The sequence below is a fragment of the Falco peregrinus genome, chromosome 4, assembly GCF_023634155.1.
Source record: "Falco peregrinus isolate bFalPer1 chromosome 4, bFalPer1.pri, whole genome shotgun sequence".
Taxonomy (NCBI): domain Eukaryota; kingdom Metazoa; phylum Chordata; class Aves; order Falconiformes; family Falconidae; genus Falco; species Falco peregrinus.
Window position 1 is genome coordinate 101,979,809 of NC_073724.1, and position 20,804 is coordinate 102,000,612.

General features: G+C 38.4%; 1 protein-coding gene across 1 annotated transcript in view; it reads left to right on the forward strand.

Annotated features, from left to right (window-relative positions):
- MICU2 (mitochondrial calcium uptake 2) overlaps positions 1 to 20,804 on the forward strand; it is a 151,309-nt gene that overhangs the window by 104,612 nt on the left and 25,893 nt on the right. The window contains exons 3-6 of the mRNA XM_055801544.1: positions 7,279 to 7,310; positions 7,444 to 7,519; positions 12,102 to 12,149; positions 16,353 to 16,435. Coding sequence (XP_055657519.1) covers positions 7,279 to 7,310; positions 7,444 to 7,519; positions 12,102 to 12,149; positions 16,353 to 16,435 — 239 coding nt within the window. The remainder of the gene's footprint in view (positions 1 to 7,278; positions 7,311 to 7,443; positions 7,520 to 12,101; positions 12,150 to 16,352; positions 16,436 to 20,804) is intronic.

Below are 20,804 nucleotides of genomic sequence, written 5' to 3' on the forward strand. Positions count from 1 at the left end.
ATTGTCCTTTATAATACTTCATTGCTCCAGTTATGCAGCCACTGTGCCTCTTGAACTGCAGTACACTTTGCCCTTGTATCTGATTAAGTTCTCAATAAAACACAGAATACATGCCCTTAGCACTTCTAACATCAGACTGATACATAGGAGGTTGGAAAAAAACAGATTACAGATGTAACACAAATTATAAAAAACTACAAATACAAAAAGCAGTTGTGATGTGAGTTACCAGGTTGCGTGCAGAAGGATTCATTTATTCAGTTTAGACATACAAAATCTGAATGTCAGGTCAGAGTGAGTGATTGTAGCATGTCTTTAAGGTTAGCAGAAGGAAATAGGTGAGTCCAAGGCCTGTATTAGACACCTATCTCAACCTGGAGTAAATTGCTCTTTTCCTGTGTCTGTTTCTCTCCCTTGACTGTAAAGGGAGCCTGGGGTCATTAGTCAGGGTGAGGGCTATAGACAGAGAATAGTATCTTTTATTAGACTAGCTGCTGTAAATTAGAAAAATTAGGCAAGCTTTTGGGCTTATGAGCTCCTCTTCAGATCTGAAATAGGAGCAGCAGATTTCAAAGTTAATTATAAACCCTTTTCTACGTATGTGCTTACACCATCATAGTTACAGCAAAGCACCGTAGAGATCACTCAGATTTAGGCATATAATTTTTAGACATCTAAACTAAGCCAGAGGAACCAAGCATGAGGTGGTTATTTGGGAGTCTGAGGACTTGCATTTTACACGAGACATTTTTCCTCTGGATACTCCCTCCAGTCCTGAGCTCAGAACCAACCCAGAGGGCTGGCAGCCTCTCCTGCTGGGGAGATGCTCATCCATGACTGTGCTTTCTGCTTGGCCTCTTGCTGCTTGTGTGTTACATGTGAACTCTTAGCTTGTATCACATGCTCCTTTGGCAGCCAAGGGCTGCCGTAACACGCCTGTTAGACTTTTCTGTTGCTCAGGAATAACTTTCTGTATGCTATATATCATTGCAGTGCAAGACTTGTGCTAAGCTTGGAAGTTTGAACCTATTCTCAGTTTTTCCTATCTGCAGTTTGGATATGTTACTAGAGCAGATCTGGGAGCAAGTAATTTTCCTTGGATAATACCCAAGGAAAAGTTGTTCTGCTGCTCTCCCTGCCTTCCCCACAGACTCCTGCTGCAGTCCCAGTGAGAACTGAGCTGCTTGTGTGCTCTGTAGTGAGCACCCTGTCTGCTTTTGCCCTGGTGCCTTCAGTTATTTCGGAACTCCTGGCGCTGCTGGTGACTCAGTACCACAGTCTTTTTAACAAGTTTTGAAAACTGGCTTATCTTAATTTTTCAGTCTGTTTCAGTTTCCTAAAAGACTGTGTCATCCTTTGATGTTTTCTCCCTGCATCAGCATCCCACCCTTTTAACCCGGGGCTGCCTTACTCACAGAGAAACCTTCTGGTATTGACTGGCTCTGACGCAACTGCTCTTCTGAAATGGAGATTTGCCAGCGCTGGCCTTGGCCCAGCACTGTATATTTCTTGTTTCCTCAAAGGAACAATTGCTCTAAATAAAGAAGGACAGATGCAAAGCTTGTTTTGTAAAGCATATCAGAAGCTCCTATTACTGCAAATTGCCCTTTCCACTGGGCATACTTGGATTTCAATTCAGGTGGTTCAATTCACTAATTCATGTGATTGAAATGACTTTTATCAATTATCTTTCAATGGAGCAGTGCACTAAATCAGGAAAAGCTTTCTAGCTGAAGTGGATTCTTAATTCATTTAAATGGCATGCTCATTTATTATTCAGATACGGTTTGCTAGGAGCTATCATAGCAATCTGACCACCTGTTTTGTCATGCTTTCAAAAAAACCTTAATTTTTTTTGCTATCCTTGATTTATCTCCAATATCACCAATATTTCAAAAGAACGCCTTAAGGAACTAATTACTGGTTTGAATTTTTGCCCTTTACATTATTGGTTTTGTTAGGAGTAAGTACTTTATAAATGCATAGAAGACCTTTAAAGAGCTGAGAATGTAAATAAGGGGGGTAAACAAAGGACACCACATTGAGATAAGGTACTTGTCCAGTATCATTAAAAATACCAGAGAGAGCTGGGAGTGAAATACAAGCTGTTGAATTTAAATGATCTTCTATTTTAGGCTAATTTAAACAAAAATTTTAACGGGTCCTCCCCAAGGAAATCAGCATACACTATTCTTATCTAACCCAGCTCACCGGGGTGCAGGGGCAGGATTCTCAGAGTTCAGCTTGTGTGAAAGTTGGCAGCCGGCTAAAACAGAGGAATACAAATTCTTGTTCACATGGCAGGAAGGCTGCAGGGTGGGCTCTGCTGTAAAGGCCACAGCAGGAGCTGCACACAGTGGATTTGGTTTTTAAAACACCCTGATCCTCAGATTACGACTGTGCTGAAATCCCATCCGCTTAAAAGGTTCATCTCACTCATCATTTTGCAGAGTCAGATTTTGTTTGAATTGTGACATACTTAATGCTGTTCTCGTCTTAATTTTTCATGAAGAAACAAATGGTTTCCTGGTACCCCAGTATGACTTTGAACTTGCCAAGCTTCAGCAAAGATAGCAGTGATTGCCATCTAAAATTTAAAAACTAGGAGGATGGTTTGGGGTTTTTTTTTAATTGTTTGGGGTTTTTTTTTAATTGTTTATCACTGTGTCTGAAATTGAGCTAGAAAGAGATCGTGTTCAAACCATCTGAGTGACTTTGCTGATAGAAAGGACAGGAGTTTGTTGTCATCCTAAGAAAAGATACCTGTTTTATACTCTTCTCTTTTGAAGTTAAGGCTGTGGAGAAAGATTGATTCAAAAAATAATTTTAATTTCCATATTACAAAAATAGAGCAATCTTGCGGACATGTAAAATTACGTTTTCTTGCAGTTAGTAGTAGCTTCTCTACTTTTGCTTTTGCATTTGATTATTGTTGTTATAATGGTTGGTCTTAGTGATTTTGTTCATTCTTTGGCTCTAAACATCTTTTGTCAGATCTAAGCCTTTCCTTAGCTGTACAGGTGTAAATAGGTGTTACTGAATGCAAGTGAGTACTTGTTCAATTCAGCCTTTTCCTAATGTTAATCCTAACATTGATGTCAGGTCCATTCTACATCCTAGTGTAAAAAAAATGATAGATGATGGCAACACTTCTATTGTAAGAAATGTACATGACAAAATACCGAGGTTTGCCGAGGGCGAATTTAGACAGATGTAGCTGCTCTGGCAGTGTTTTCTTAATTACAGTTGTCAGCTAACTTCCTTGGCTAACAGCACAGAATTTGTGTGCATGTAGGTAAGACTCAGTATTCATTCATCTTAAAAAGCTAAAATGGCTTTTTGTCCGTGAAAGGTGTGTCTGTACCTCATTGTTGTTTCATGGATCCACTATAGATGGTGAAAATTAGACACTACCATCTGTAAAGTATGTAGACACCCTTGAAAATACTCACTGTCCTTTAAGCCAGAATTCCATCACAATCTTGGCAGGTTGGGGGGGGGGGGGGGGGGGGGGGAGTAGTTGTTCTTCTCATTCACTGAAGTTCAAAACAATAAAAATTCCAAGGATTTTTTTAGATACCAAAGTAAAACTGTTACTACTGCAAACATTATGTCACTAATTTACCTATTAGTAAGAATCTATCAAGGTAAAAGAACAAAACTATAGAAAAGTGCACTATACAGATCTTTTAGTTATTAGATTAAATAGTTCCTAATAATTATAACCATTGCCTGTATTCCTCAGAGAAAGACTTAGATCCTCATATATTTGTAGTCATGTGTCAGGAGCGACAGCACCAATATTTAATCGATAGAAAGGAAGAGGTGCTCTTTTTTCAGTGTACAAACCAGCTAAGAAGACTGTTCATACCTTTGCAATGCATTTTCTACAAAGAGGAGTTAACCTTCTTTTCCTAATTATTGTAGACAAGATCTTAAAGACACCTGGTTCCTCAGAGGGCTGCACATTTGATACAGTAGTGTGTGACATTAACAGAACTTTCCTTGTTGGTGTTTAAAGGGATCTCATTGTTAGGAAGTGGAGAAATGGAGAGAATAAGCACCAAGAGTTAAATTAGTATTCAAGGAATATTTTGAGTTCTACAATGAAAGTAGCTAATGTTTCCAAATGAAAACTGAGCTTTGAGTCTTCGGATGATTTTATATGGTGACAGTACCTACAGAATATAACTGGATTTAATTCTTAGAAAATATCCAAGTAATCACTGGAGGAAAGTCATCCTACAGTTTGAATTATTATTATAAGATTGCATTCTAATACTATACACAAACAGCAATCTGAAAAATAACACTAGTGTCCCAAATGTCAGATTTTTTTCAAGCAAATTTCTGGCCTACTGGCACACATGCTTACTGACATCTGTATGCCATTTTCACTTAACGAGGTTATTAAATCTTCTGATTTTGAAGCTCATTTGAGAAAAGCACCATTAAAAGGCTCCACATTTATCACCGCTGTATTTACTAAGAAAAGTAGAAATGTCTTTGTTTATCTTTCAATCTGTCCCTTTCCCCCTGCCTTTTTTGCTTTTATTGTAGCTACTGCCCCCTGTGCAGTCAGATGTGGCAGGAGCCACCTCTCACCCACCTCATTCTGCCCCTCACCGTGTCCTGGGGTGATGTGACTGTCGTCTTCTGCCACTCAGCAAAGGCTTCCTCTCCTCCACTAGTCCTTTCACCAGTGCCAAGGTTCCCATATTCAAGGGTAGCATGAGCACCTCTGTATCATTATTGTTACTGCCTTTTCATCTCTGAAAGAGGTCAAATCAGCATGTCAACATTTGAAATGTCCTCAGGAGGGTGACCACATTTCAGTGCAAGAGAGCAGATGTTGATGGCAGCCACAGCCATTTCTATGAGCTCTAGGCAGTTGAGGTTGTAACTGCTGGCTGGTGGAAAGAGTCCATACGTCTACAAGAGATTCTCTTTCCTTATCTTATTTTTTATCAAGGTAGGGTAATTCTCACTAGGGATGTGTTTCCTAAAACTGGGTAGCTGAAGTGTTTCGGGGTTACTGTGCTGAATACAACACAAAGAAGAGAGACATAGACTTAACCAAATGTAGAGCTTCACAAGCTTGGCCAACTAGTGTCTCAACCGTAGCTCCCAGTGCTTTTCAGCTCGCAGAGTTCTGCTTGTCTCCCTTCATCAAGCTCCTGGTTGCAGTATGTTTCTGCAGTAGCAGCTGTCATCCCCGAGGTGATGCTCTTGGGGCCACCAGGAGAGTGGAATGAGTGGAGCTGCTGTTAACCAGATAAGGGTGTATGACTGCCTTCAGTATAGACAAGTGCAAAGAGCATTTACAGTGAAAAACATTGCAGGGTGGGTTTCCCTTTTTTTCTTTCAGATACTGTTTTTCACAGAGCTACAGCCTGACTCATGCCCTCCTATAAGGCTGCTTGCTATGCAAGTCTCCCAGAGCCAAAAGAGCTGCTGTAGTTTAATTCCACATTGAAGCACGCTGTACAGAGGCCGCAACATTTCAGAGCTGAGATCTAATCCCTTGATTTGCTAAGTAGGCATTTATTAAAATGCTGTGCAGCAGCAAACAGTGTTAGACTGGTGTTCAGGACTCAGCCTTACTAGATGTAGTGATTTTTGCTTGTTCTCCCAGCCTTTTACTAGTCTTGACTTCTTTTATCTCAAATGAGGCAGATTTCATACATCCTGTGAGCTAGAAGATATCTATCTACGTAGCTTTATATATGTGTGTCTACATGGGTGTAAATATATGTACACACTGCACAGAAACGCATTCATCCACAGTAACAGGTGGTGTTGGCAACACCTGTTGCTTGGGTCACTCAACACTCCAGTATTAAAACCCTAATTTTAGTTGCTTATAACTTTTGTCAAACTTAAACATTTGGGTTGAAATGTTATGTGCCAGGTGTCTGCCTTAGGCTGATTTGGGGAGAGGCAGGGTGGGGAGAGGAATTTATCAGCAAAACTGTTTCTGCCCTTTCAGGGAGCAGAGGCCAGGGCGCTGGTTTGCCTGTGCTGAGAAATGACATATTGCTGGTTGAGATATTCCAGTAGCATCCCTCGTCTGAAGCTAAAAGTTGCCAGTGGAGACCCCCTGCAGCTGAGCATGTCTTATGCCAGCTTTATGGAAATCCACTATTTTCCAGAGAGTGCACCTCTGTCTGACTAAATTACAGGCCTGTGGCAATGCTTGGCAGAACTTTGTTGATGGCTGTCTCCATCATGTCCGTTTCCAAACAGTGGTGCTGCACTAGTGATCCTTTGGATGCAAGATGCCCGTGAAACAGCAAAGTAAGCCTCAGAGTCTGAGCATGGAGCAAAGCCAGCTGCTGTGCACAGGGGCACCAGTCCTCAGAGCAAACGCAAGCAGCTTGGCTTGAGCTTACACAGTGTGAATAAATAGGAGGGGATAGCTGGCTGGAATCCAGAGGAACTGGTGATGAAGGAAGGGAGCAGTGAGCTGAGAGTGGTAAGAGTGAAGGACACAGGGTTTTAAGAACTGTGTGAGGAACAATGCTGAGGAGACAGACCAGTGTGATAAGGCAGATAGACTGAGAAGGGATGGAGCACAGCTCTGGCCAGTCCGTGATGGCAGGATGTCTGTGGTCCCTGCCTAACCAGCTGAAACATTTCACTGACAATACATCGCAGCTCCTCAAACAGGTGTTTTACACAGGAATACAAGCTGTACAGCTGCCACTGGCTCCCCTATTTGAGTGTATGGACTTGAACCTACTAATAAACACTTAGGATTTTGCATGGTTTCATCTGATGCTCTTTCAGGAGCAGAGTTGTTCAATTTACTTCTGCTTAATGGAAACATCAACATTTTCGTTCTTTTTTCTCTTTTTAAATATTTCTTAGCTTTTGCATACTCAGCCTGCACTTGGAAGCATTGTTATGTGTGCATGCAACTCCCTTCGTAAATACTACAGTTGTTTCTTACTGTATAATCTTGCTTTGGAATCTGTACTACATTTGTAGCTTACAGTATGCAAAATCACACTAGGAAGTCAGTCATAGATACCAAAGCGGGCTGTGGTTTCATCTAGGTTGTAAGAACATTTGAACAGACGGCTGTTATTATTTTAAAATGTTGTCCTTTCTTGATGGTTGTGGGAATTAGAAACAAACTGCCTATTACAAAATACTCTGTTTCATATTACTTAGCGTTTTCCCATTAAAATCTGAAGAAATGCCACAGAACCTGATCAAAGTTTAAAGTCAGTTTGTTATTGAATGATGATGATTTTTTTATTATTATTATTATAGGTAAAGCCTCAGCCAAGAAACTGACAAAAAAGGTAAGCAAAATGTTCCTTTCCTTCTTCAAAAGAACTTGCATTCTTTCTGTTACTCAACTGAATAGACTTCTCTTCCAAAACAGGCTTTATATTTTATTATTTTAATTGTATTTTATTGTTTGTGTCTTTAAAGGAGGTAGATGCTGCACTGCTATGTGTTGCCAAAACTAAACCAGGACCGACCTTTTTTAGGGAGCTTGGTGATAAAGGTAATGAGTGCTTTTGATACTGAAAAATACATCTTGTTTTGTATCTCATTATATGGTATGAATCTGAATGTTTTTTTAAAGAAGTTTCCATGGATTTGACTTCATCCCTATCTAGCCCAGTATATGCCTCCTTGGCAAATCTCTCAGTTATGCAAGAGAGAGTAAAGAGGCAGAGCTGGGAATTGAAAGCCTTCTGAGGTGCAGGAGACATGAAAGAAATTGGAAAGCCTACTACTTGTAGAAAAGAAAGGATCTAAAGGCATGACTTCAGCACAAAATGGATTTTTAAGACTTGTTGTTAATAAGCTGCTGCTGTTTCACTGTATAGCTTAAATGCATGGAATCTAAAAATAAAATTTGTATCTAGTTATGTAAAGTAGCATCCCTGATTCCAAGAGCAGTTTATCTTACTTCTCCTTCTTCAGGAGCTCAGCAGCCCTTCGCCACACCAATGTGCTTTGGTTTCTTCTCACCCAGCATTTCTACCTTATATTGGGCTACATAAAGAAAAAACTCGTGGTGAGAGCTGGGATATTGTTTGTATAAGAATAGGGAAATGAACACTAAGTAAACACCTCATTAGAATAAATTAACTGAAGGGAGAAAAAACCAAGAAGATCAAGGAAGCCAAATAGATGAGTAATTAACCCTTTCACCAGTAACAAAGACTGAAACCACAAACTAATGAGAAAGGCCCACAGCTTCTGTTCAAAAACTTTCTGTATCGTAGACTACAGCCTGAATCCCATATCCTGTGGGTGTTTCTGGAAAATAAAGGTGCCTTTGCACTGCCACGGCATGAGCCATGCTCTCTCCATGCGCAGCAGATCCCTGTCAATGGCGGGCAGCTTGTGCCGAGAGGGCAGCCTGCGATCTCAGCTGGTGGCGTTTTGGCTGCCCTTGGGCCTCATGGCCTCTTCTGCCTCCGGTTCACTTCTTGTGTCCTTTTGCAGATGTGGATGGGTCTTCAGCTGGATGCTTTACTGTCAGTCCACTCCTGCAAGACCCAGCATACCCCAAAAGCCCTGAAACATCTCAACAAGTCGAACAATTTTTTCCTGTCCTAGGGAAGGCTGGATTTTTTATTGAGTAGTCATTCCCTGCCTTTTCAAATTACTAATCATGTGATTTCCCAGGATTGGGTTTAAAGGATTCTCAGTCTGTAATTCTTGGATATTCTTTCTCTATCCTTGCTTTTTTAGAGCCTTTCTTTTTCTAGTGGCTGACACTGCAAATCCCTGAAGCACTCTGCCTGAGAAAACAAGGAATCCACCAAAGAAAGAGAAAACACAGCAAATCAGCACAGCCTCCTTTTACTGCACCTCTCCCAGCAGATTGCTTGGCAGAAAGTGGGCTTGGTGATAACGCTGGCACCTTTTGCATTCTGGACAAGGCATTGATCTTGCCTTGTTTAGGACTGTGGGTTTGTGTACTCTGTCCTTCAAAGGTCAGCTAGAAGTTTGAGACGATGCAGGAACGTTCAGTGCAGTCATCCATATGTCTCCACAACACATGGAGTTTTTACAGTTTTTGGTCGTGATGCCTCTCTAGTGACTTTGATGCTTTTGCTTTAAGATGCGTTATTACTACATTTTTTTCAGTGTAAATATTTATGTATTAAATACATTACAAGCAGCAGAATAATGAATCTACAGCTGTTCCACTGTTTAGCTGAGATTATTTTAACTACCTTCAAATTGTTACTTAAATACCAAGTAGAGGGAAAACTGTCATCAGTCCAGTTTGTAAAATGTAGCGCTAGCGAATTCTGCCTTCTAGCGGGCAGTTTTAAAACTCATGTCATACTTTGTGGGTATAGTTATGATTTATTCAGCAATAAATATTGCACTGTCAGCATTTGCTATGAAGTTGAGGGTAGAGATTTCCAGAGAGGGATAGGGAAGGTTCATATAGTGTTAGAAAATGACAGTATTTTGCCAATGCTAACTGCAAATACTTGGCTACAAGTATGCTGAGTCATTCAACAGAATGTAAAGCTTTTGTCTTTTAAATTTTACTTGGACATGGATATAATTTTCTGTGGGTTTGTTGTTTTTATTTTTACATTTGTTGCATTGAATCTTTTAAGTAATGTTGTCCACAAGTTTAAAAAATCTTATCTCAAATTATTTTAGTATAATCGCTCTGCTAGGAAATGCCAGACAGCCTGTGGATTTGCTTTAAGGCACTGAGATGGATTTTAAAGAACAATCAAGAAGGTTTTTTACGTATTTTTACTATATTTAGCTTTTTACCTATTTCACTATACTGACTTCTCAGTCAGCTTGTGGGAAGATGATGAAAACAGTCTGTATCTCGCCACTGCCCTTTCTTGCAAGGTTCTTAGCCAACCTCTGCAGTTTAAGTGAATAGCACTATCTTGCTTTTCCCTTGAGCCAACAAGCAAGGCATTGTCTTTAAAGTGGTCTTTTCTTTACATCTTACTATCTCCATATACATTTTGCAGATACTTTCTGCAAAATTTTATAAGATATGTTTCCTGTCTACCCATATAGCTAAAACTCTCCAGGTACTCAGCATTTTCTGTCTCAGTTATTACAACTTTGGTTTTTCTCTGACTTTACCAAGCATAATCTGCCATGTTAATATCCTTACAAATGCATTGATAAATATGTTTTTCTTGCATATCTCCTGTGTATGTATCATCTCTTCTTTTATATGCCAATGCTGTGCTGTCCTTGTTCTGTTTTATTTAGTGTAAACTGCTTGTTTTCACTTTCCAGGTCTTCCTTATACCCCTGTGCAGCACATCTCAAGACAGCCAGGAGGCAGACTCCCACTTCTCCTTGGCCAGTGATGCTGGCCTTCACCTCTTGCTGGTTCAATGTTCAGGCAGAGATCTTTGTGCTGATACCATTGCAGTCCATGACTGCGAGGTGTTTTCTATATAGACTTGAAAATTACCTCCTCGTCTTCCCTTATATTCTTCCTTTAAAAAGTCATTTGCTGTGTCATGCACAAAACAAGATTAGGGAGTAGGAATCTTGATCACTGCCCATCACACTGTTTGCTTGATTTCTTTTCCTCCCGTTTGTTTATATCCATTTTTTTAATCTTGTCTTCTACTTGGGCATATAAGCTAAAATAAATGGGGTAGGAGTTCTTTCTCTGTTTGGTTTCGAATTTGGAAAAACCCTGGATACTTTTGTCTGGGAACACGATTCCAAGTTTTACAGCAATGCAAATAATATTTTACATTCTTGCAATGGAAGTAACCCCAAAACTTGTAGCAAAACTAAATCTTTGAGATTAAAATATTTTTTATTTCCATGGTGTATAGTATGACTGTAGGACTGTGCTGATTTACACGTGGTGCACGCTGGATAATAGGGTGAATAGCCCTATTTTGATGGGGAATAAAGCTGAGATATGGACCCAGAGTGAGCGAGCAACAGGATCAGCATTAGATCAGTCTTTAGCTAAGACTTGTTCTCCTATTTTCAGACTCTTGTATGCAGCAATTTAATATTTCTAAACTCTGGTACTTACAACTTAGTGTTAAGTCACTGTCGGAGGTCAAACACAAATGCTGTTGGCTCTGCATAGTAATTTATTAGCAGTTAATTGTTTATTACCGAAGCTTAAGTGGATTCCTTATCTATCAATTAACTAAATATAAATTATAAAAAATAGTTTATCTTTGCACAGATAGGCATGTTTGAGCTTCATTATTTTAAGCAGCTTCAGCATTATACAATGTTTAGCTCACAAGTTATAAGTAGCTCAGTTATTTTGAAAAGTGATCTATAAAAAAGCCCTTCACTTTTTTTTTTTCTCCAAACATTATTGCAGGGCAGATGGTTCAGATTCTGTTGTTTAACCACTCTCGTTATGCACACCCTATCTTTAGCTTGTACACTCTATTTTGACGCTATCACATCTTTGTGTTTGTTCAGGCTTTTCACTTAAGGCAGTATTTCAAAGGAAAACACTGGAATTTTCCTTCAAAAGGGGGGAAAATACTTTCACCTTGTAGAAAGGACATGTTCCTATTTTTAAAAAAAAAAAAAAATAAATAAATAAGAAGCCTCCTCTTGGCGCAGGGCCCAGCAGTACTATCAGCACAATCTAGCAGCTTGACAGCTTTGCGCGTTACCATGTTCCCCTTGAGAATTAGAGGGAAGCTATTCCCCGCCTTCCCGAGGCTGCCAAAGGGTGGAGGACTTTGATCCTTCAGGGTAACGTTAGAGGAGTTCTCCTCCCAGGTACTAAATGTGACAAAGCACATTTAATTTATTTGCCTTTTATATAAACATTGAATGTTTTCAGTGAGAATCCAAAGATTTAGTGTAGGCCCTTTATTTAATACCAAATAAACCTTACTTTCTTGATTAGACGTAAACATTGATGAGTCTCTGGATAGGGAATTTTACCTTCAGACCACTAAAAACAGAAGTAAAAATTTTATTAAATAATAACATGGCTTACTTTAATAACCTATTTAATACAATGTTAAACTACATTTTTTTTATATTTATAAGATTTGATCTTTCAAGTCTTGCTATTAAGTATTTTTAATTTTTTTTTTTTGCAAGTCATTCTTTTAACTCTTTTATTTCAGGGTTGATATCTTATGCAGAGTACCTATTTTTGCTGACAATCCTTACAAGTAAGTATTATATATTTAAAATATATATGTGTAAATACTCAGTTACTAACAGCTTTCCAGGAACAACTTCTGGTGTGTTTTAGCTTCTAAATTTCTACATTATACTAAAATGTAAAGAACTATTATTATATATAGAGTGATAAGGCATTAATATAAAGTGGATTTAACTGATTGCACCTTACTTCCACGGTGTCATCATTGGTCCATAGTAGTACTTAAAAAATCATGATAATCCCTGCACCATGAGATCAGAAAAGTCTTTCAAGAGACTTAGAGAGAGGGGAGACAGTGGTTACAGGACCACATAAAAAGGGGAAAATGAACAGTGGGGGAAGGTAAATAATTTGTTTTCTGGATAGTAGTTTTAGTCATTTTGGACAATGAGACATTAACATTATAGCTCATGCAGTGGTGTAAAAAGCTGTTGTGTCAGAAAGGTTGTAGCCTATTATTCATGTGTTCAAATACAGAATAGATGATATAAATAAACAGCAGAATTCTGCAGTGTCTTTTTGTTTGACTTTTTAACCCTGTTTTATTCCTCTGTTCCTTTTACTTTATTTTCTTCAAGTATTTTGCATGTATTTCTGCCCCCTCCTTTGCCTCCTTCCTTTTTCTCTGTCGAGCATATTTTAAAAAACTTTTTTGTTTGGTACTTGCTTTATCTGCCAACAGTAGGTATTTTTTATTGTGTGTGGAAGTGATCTTGGAAATTCTGGTTTTCTTCACCCATACTTGCCCTGTGCCATGCTTGCCACCTCCCTGTGCTGTTCTGATGGAAGCATAGGTGATGCTGGAAAATAGCGAGATTTGAAATAAGATATATGCAATGAGTGTTACGCAGTGAGACCCATAGACTAGTAGTGCATCAGTCCAAATGCATGTCCATGTAATAGTCCACATGCAGTCTTGTTTGACTGACTTGTACAGGTCTAACATTTTAAGCAAGGGACAAAGCTAGGCATACTAGATCTCATGGTATCAGTGGATGGGGAAAGGAGACGAGGAAGCAGTCACTCTTATCCTGATGGACTGTAGATGCTCAAGCTTCATCACTTCCGTGGCTGTGAGGTCCGTGGCAGGGGCTTAAACAAATTGGCAAATTTTCCTTGCTCTAGAAATCCACCGTGTCACAGTGTATTACAAGTAAGTAATGTTGGTCTCCATAGAATGGAGAGAATATGTCCAGCCTTTGCAGATAATGACTGTCGGTACACACCTCTCACACAGCTTAGGTGGCTCTTTTGCAACTTACATATTTCTCAGCAGAACTGCATTACTTCCTACTATGCAGCATGAAGGATAATCTCTTTGGAAACTCCAGCTAGTACACAGTATTAAATAGTATATATGCATTAAGATAACCTACTTAACGTACAAATATACTGTGTCACCAGCAGTGACTGTCTGGTGCTGCATGCAACTTGAACACGAGTTATACGATGTGTTCAAGTGGTTTTTTTTAAATCAGAAATAATAAGTCTAGCCTAGTTAGAAAGCTGATTCTAAAACATTTCCTGCAACTCAGACAGATACTTTTTTTTTAACAAGGACAACCACAACAGCCACATTATAACTTCAGAAGAATACCTTAATTAAGGTTGCAGAAATAGGTGCCAAAGATTCTATTTCTTTAAAAATCTATGGCAGCTGAAAGGAAATTCATGCTGATTTATTGGCTGAAACAATTAGAAAATTGAAGCAGTATCAGAGCAAGTTGTTCCACTTCTCCAGACAATCAACTAACGTTATTTTTCACATAATTTATATAGGAATGTATTGAACTGCAAAAACAAAGGCACTTTTTGATGCAGAATAAAAATGCAGTGCTAATGTTGCTGCTTTGGTTACACAGAGGGTTATCATTGTGATCAGTTTGAAAGCAAATGTCAACAAGTGTTAGTGCCTCTATCTTTGCCTAACAAGTATCCCATGTCAGTCGACCCCCAGTTACACAACTTACTTATCTCAGTAGTGAGAATTAATGTGAGATTTCTTAAAGCAGCCATTAGTATTTAAATGACTACTGCTAAGTCACCAACAGAGCAATAGGGGAACAGGAGAAGAGTCACCAGGTTTCCAGAGTCCCGGTTCCAGGACACTACTGACGAGACCATGCTGCCTGTTGTACAACTTGAAAATGTGATTTTGTGACAGGCAAAGGTTTTATTTTGCCCCTCTGATCCCCTTTTCTCTTTTCTGTTTGCCTTGTATCATCGCAGTCTTTTTTTTTCTTCCAGTGCTGTATTGAATTTCATTTCCAGCAGTTGTGTACTGGAGCTGCTGGTAAAGCCCTGCCTGGTGAAGGAGCCCAGGAGCTAAAGTTGTCACCTTTACGTAAAGCTTCATCTCAGTTAGCCAGTCACAGGAGTTGACAGCTTGGTCAACATAGGAATAGTTGGAGGGGAAGCACCTAGGTATTAACCTGCACTCATAGCCAAGATGAAGCTTTTCTGTTCAGATTTTGGAATTTTGCCTGATTCTAATTAAATACAAATATATCTGAGGTAGTTTTTGAACTGTGCTTATTTTACGAACACATACCTTTGGGTTTACATCATATCAGATAAGTATGTCATCTCTGAACACTACAAGCAGCTTTAGGTCCTACATTTTCAGTAACAGCTCTCTTATCTGAAAATTGCAACACAGATGGTACGAATTACTATTAAATACATCAACTACTTTTATTCTCTAAATATGTTCTAAGATAGGCTCTTCTTGCTTTTATACTAGTAACACAAATTTAGCATGTGGCATTTCCATGGAAAGGAAGCCAGGTTTGATTATTGCAGCCCAGTTGCTGGGGAAGGTCTCTGCTGTGCAGATTGCAGCAATGTTTATAAAATAACCCTGTGTCACAAGGTTGCTCCACAAAGAACATCAGTTGGCTGCTAAAGATGTAGTTATTTCTAAAACGTAAAAATAGTGCTCTCTTTAACCATCTTGTAATCACTTAAAAGGGAACAATATTTCTTCAAATTGTTCCCTTTGCAGAAAGATTAAAAAAAAAAAAGCAAAACTTAAAACTTCACAGAATGGAGCTGGAAGAAGAACGTATTTCCAAAAGAAAAACTCCAAAGGCATTAGAGTTTTTTTGGAGATACTGTTTCACTGCCCTCATGAGTCCAACATTGTTCTTGGAAACATGAGTACATTCTAGGGACAAGAAGTCCATGGCTTTCATATTAATGCCTGACTTGACTGGGTTGTGGAATTAATTCACCTGCTCCAGAAATTACTGGGATAAGTGTTTGCTACTGCAGTGAACTATAACTACATTTCAGCAGCATGCTGCTCCTGTGTGGGCTGCTAATGAGTGAGGCCACCTCCTGTAAGCAAAGTAAGATCAGGAAATTGTGGGAAGGACCTCAAAACACACCAGGTTTTTATAGCACCTGCAAGATCCAGAACTTATTACATTTTTGTGCTGAAAAGAAACATCCACTCGCTGAAGGAAATGCAGGGTAAAATTGTATAAAATTCCTGAAAAAGTCAGCTTGATGGGAGTCATACAAAACATGCTTTTGTCCAAAAAGGCCAGAAAGAGTGGTTTATTACATCTCAGTAACATCTGAGTACACTGTTTAGGGAGGAAGGAGAAAGGTAGGAAAAAAAAAAAAGGCCTGGGGTCTAACACAGCAGGAGCAGGAGCTGAGAGAGCTGGCCATCGTTACAAGATCAGTCTGTTTGCTAGGGAAGACTGCAAATACTGGCATCCAGTAATGCATGCAAGGAGTACCAGAGGAGTACACTAAGCTCTTTCATGCAGTTTGGGGATAATTATTGGTTTCTCAAGGCACTTTCCAGGCTTCTCACCTGAAAAGGAGCTCTAACAATCAAGGCAGAGCTAGACTTCAGAAATTACATGGGATTATGGAGACATCTGTAGAGAAGATCTAAGACCAGGACAGTAAGACACACGATATTTTCACAGTTGTTGGGATCAGATGGACATTCATGGCTGTACTTAGGCACTGCTGGCATTTCTTGCATTAATTATCCCTTGAAATGGTAGTTAAAAGGTGCTTTAAAAGTTTGCTTATATTGGAGGAGGTACATGTGGTTTACTGGAAATGTCATGCATGCATAACAATGGAGACCTGGACCATAGGCAATATTCCTTTTGCATTAAATATTTAAGTACTAGTGTAAGTGTGTGTATGTGTATTTACAATAAAGTTCTTTTGCAATTTGTTGCAGAGCCCCAGACTGGATTTCAGATTGCCTTTAAAATGTTGGATACAGATGGCAATGAACAAGTTGAAAAGAAAGAATTCTTTAAGGTATGTGTATTTATATGCGTATAAAATTTAAAGCATTTAAATAGTTCCATGGGTTATATTTGCTAAATGTAGGTTCATTAAAATCTTCAAACCTATTTTTCAGTCCAATCTATGATCACATACTTACTAAAATGCTTTATATGAAAGTAGCACATACCAAAGCATTGCTATACAAGTACTTACTATATTTGAATCCACTTTTATAAATGTTACCTTTGACTTGTATCTAAAATCTGTTTCTGGGAAGGTAACAATTGTTGTACATCCCTTAATCCCATGAGCTAATTTAAATAAACATTTGCAAAAGTTTTTTATTTTCTAAATATTCACATATATTCATGAATTCACACTCTGGAGAATAACAGCAGATTCCCCCATATTTTGTATAAAATCTGGAGTAGAAATGCAGATGCTTAATAAGAAAATCTTGCTCTGACGTTTTAAAGAAGAACAGGCTTAATTATGTAACTTATTCAACTTTTAAGTATTTAACAGGAGACTTTTAACGAAATACTTCTTGTCAGAAGTTGGATGCAAAATTAAAAAATATAATTTGTCATAGACCCGCTCAGCTTAATTCAGATTCTTCATTCGTATTGGAGGTGACTAGAGAGATGATTTCATAAGAAACTGAAATGGCTACTACAATACAAATTATTTTCTGTCACTAGGATAAAATTAAAGATGATCATTAATGCAACAACTCCAGAGAAACATAGAATCTAAAGCTTATAAAGATGCAACTGTTGATAGAAGAATTTATTTAAATGTACTTTCATAGCCTTAAATTCTGAATTAATGTTACAATAGCTGTTAGCATGTGTTTTGCACTGGTAGCCAATTTTTCAGTGAATTCTCTCTTAATAAGATTACAATTGATGAGACATACTTAAATATATTTTAAAATATTGTAAAAATACTTCTAGACTTAGCAGTAGTATTTGAAAATTATACATGAAATTAGACCATTTCCCAAGACAGTGTTCCCCAAAGTCCCTAACTGAGCCTGCAGATACCCTGCACTCATTTGTTGCTACACAAAACCTTTGAAGTTTGAAGACTTGCTCTGTTAAAATGTTAATTATTATGCTGATTAAAAAGAAATCAAATTCTAAGTAAGGCCTTGATTTTTAACCTACTGAACCTGGGACAATCCCAGTGCATTGTTATCAGAGTAGCAGTGCCCTGATCACTGAAATATGTCTGTTGTGGCTGTATTGTTCATCTGCAAAACAGTATGTTGCAAGGGAAAGCAAGTCCATGGACACAAGTGAACATGTTCAGCCTGTAGTGTCTCTGCACCAGAATGCCATGTTAGCAGTACTTCCTTTAAATAGGTTCTGTATCAGTTAAGCAAATATGGAGATACTTGCAGAAATACAGCACAACTCTCTTGAGGAGATGTACAGTATGTCATATTTAATAGCCATTATCCATTGCGGGTAATTCTAATTGAATCAGCTAGTATAAACAACAGAAAGTCATCAAAAGCAGAAGGTGAACACAATAATTTGATCTCTGTAGAGACAATCAAATTAAATGAAAATTATTCTAGTTTGATAGATTGTTACTTTAGATTTCCTTTAAGGGCTATATTGATAAATTAATATGAAGTTGTAAAAAAAAAAATAATAACAAAATGCTATGCCAACTCACAAGAATCATTACATTCAAAGAAGCCCCACAGGATGTAAGTTAATCAAAAGGTGAGTTTTCTGACATGACTGTTTACTTAACATTTATAAGCAGTGACTATTTTAAAGCAAAACTTGATTTTTATAGGTTAGGTTTAAAAATAAAATGTCTTAAATGTAAGAATCTGGGAAAATGTGTGTGCATTAATCTCTGTGTACTCTAGTTCTGTATGCATCGTAGAAAGCTTCTGTATGTCTAATAAATCAGTAGATTTTGTGGTTCATCTGCCATTTGTCTTGTCCCAGTTGGCATCTTAGGAAAATACATTTGGACTATTCTGTGGTTATTTCCACACTGTATTTGACAATGATATCAGGAAACATATGTAAGGAAAGAGCAGTGGAAAAGCATAGTGAAGAAGCAGTTATTGTAAGCAGGATGTGATGGGAAAAGAAATTTCAGTGCTACTTCATTCTCTTGCTTTGTCACCTCTTCTTCTCCCAACTTCCCATCCATTATCTACTGAGACATCTATGTACATCTGTGTTACCTGTTGATCTAGACAGTAAATGCTTTGAGGTAAGAACTTGCCTTTCAGTTTGCAAAATGTCCATCGTTCTTTGAATTGTGTATATCTCAACCCTGACGCGTTACTGCATAAACAGGCACAAGATGTGTCGTGGAATTATTTAGGAAAGGGAGAAGGGTGAGAAGGAGACTCTAAAACCCAAGTCCTTAGTGCCTGCAATGCGTGGTGGAGATAGGCTGTTCAGACCTGTACGGATCACACACTGAAGGAGTGTGAGATGCAGGATTTCCCAGTAGATTCAGTGCTTTTTGCTAACTTAAATGAATGTTTGGGAAAGGAGATCTTGAATGCAATTCTATGTTTTCAGCAAGAGAGGTTTATCTTGTCCTCTGTAGCCTTTCCATTGCTGTGCACATTTTCTTCCTTTCCAGTAGGAGTTAAAAGTCTGTCCCTTCCCAGGGTCAGAAAACTTGTTCTCTCTCCTCCCTCCTCCTTTCTACCCAAGCCAGTCTATTCTTAATTTCTGCTTCTTCCATGTTTCAGTGGTAAACATTCACAATACAAGAGACATTTCAACATTGGGCCCAGAATCACAGCAATCTGTATTTTGAGGTGGGCATCTGCAAGGATTTGTGCCTTTGCCCTGCAACTCCAGAGTGAAGAAGATGTGGTAGAAATGGCATGTTCACAGATGTTAGTAGTCATCCTTTAATCAGCCCCTGCTAGAGTGCAAAGAATTGTTTCTCAGAGCCGTATTACCTGCATCTTTATGAAGACAGGAAGATACTGCTGTGAACTCTGCACTTCCAAGACATTCACATGAGACTTGGTGAGGGGGATTTCCAGACATGCACATAATAACCCATACACATTAATCTGAGACCTCCCATCAAGAATAAGGCTACCAAAGATCCCAAAATCCCCAGAAGGTGAGGAATTTCCCTAACCTTGTCCTGATTAAAGATTTCGAAGTAAAATTAATGACAGTTCAAAACTATTGGGAATGAAGGTATGGTAAGTGATGGCACATGCAAAAGCTATGCGATTTAGAATTTCCAAATAGACTGTCTTTATATACTTGTCCTGAACAGCTGATGCCACAAAAGACTTGGAGAGGTTCATCTAGGGCTGAATGAACCAGCATCTGGCACTGTCAGCAGCTGTGGTGGTTTGGTGCAGAACACCTCTGCAGTCCTAGAGCATCCGCAAGCACTAATCCCTCTCTCACAACTGGAAGATGCAAAATCACCTTTTGTTTTTTAAGACTGACATAGCCTTTCTGCCAGCTCTTGTCTTCAGAAAAGATTAGTGTCTTTAGTAAAGAGGCATAATAGGTCTCATTATCTTTGAATTAGCCATTGGGATCTCGAGTGATGAACAGATGCAAATATTAAATACAGATAAATGTTACAAGGAGCAGTTGTGTATTAGAGTCCATTTCTCGAGGGCAGAGTTCTTCTCCCTCTGTGAGTAATTGCTGTTTTATGCTGGAAAATATCTGCAAACTACTGGAAATAGTTTCAAGCACTATAAGGGTTTACACACGGTATAAGAAAACAATAACTAAATCTTCCAGGACACTTGTGAAAAAAATTATACTGTGTGTCTGTGCTCTTTAGTAGTGTCTGCAGATTTTTTGAGTCATTTAAAAATAAAATCTCTAAGAAAAAAAACATATTTTCTCTGGTTTAGAAAGTATTTACAGTTGTATTTCTTGTGTGTGAGCAAAAGGTGACTTTTCAGGTAAGAAAAAATGTAATTTTTTGGTGAGAATATGGATGAACAGTTGTGTTTTTATCCAGAGCTCCTATCACTTTGATATGAAGAAGTTCATAATGCTTTTACTGTACTAGTCAATTTTTCAAAATACTTCAAAAATAAAAGTAATTTGGAAGAACTAGTACTGTTTAATTGTCTTGTTTTACGGTATTTATTTTGTTAAATAATATCAAGGCATGCCATTCAAAAATAATAATAGAAAGTAGCTATCCTAAGGAACTCAAAAACCAAGGCTATAAAAAAACCCCTGCCACAGACCAAGTGAATTAGTCAAAATCTGAAAGCCAAAGGAAGACCTTCAAACAGTGGGTTTTCTCCTGCTCACTGCTTACAAGCCCGTATTGCTTTTCTGAACAACATAAAAAAAAAGGGAAAAATAATAAAGCCCTAAGAAGAGATTTGAGAACCACATAAAATAATGGCTAT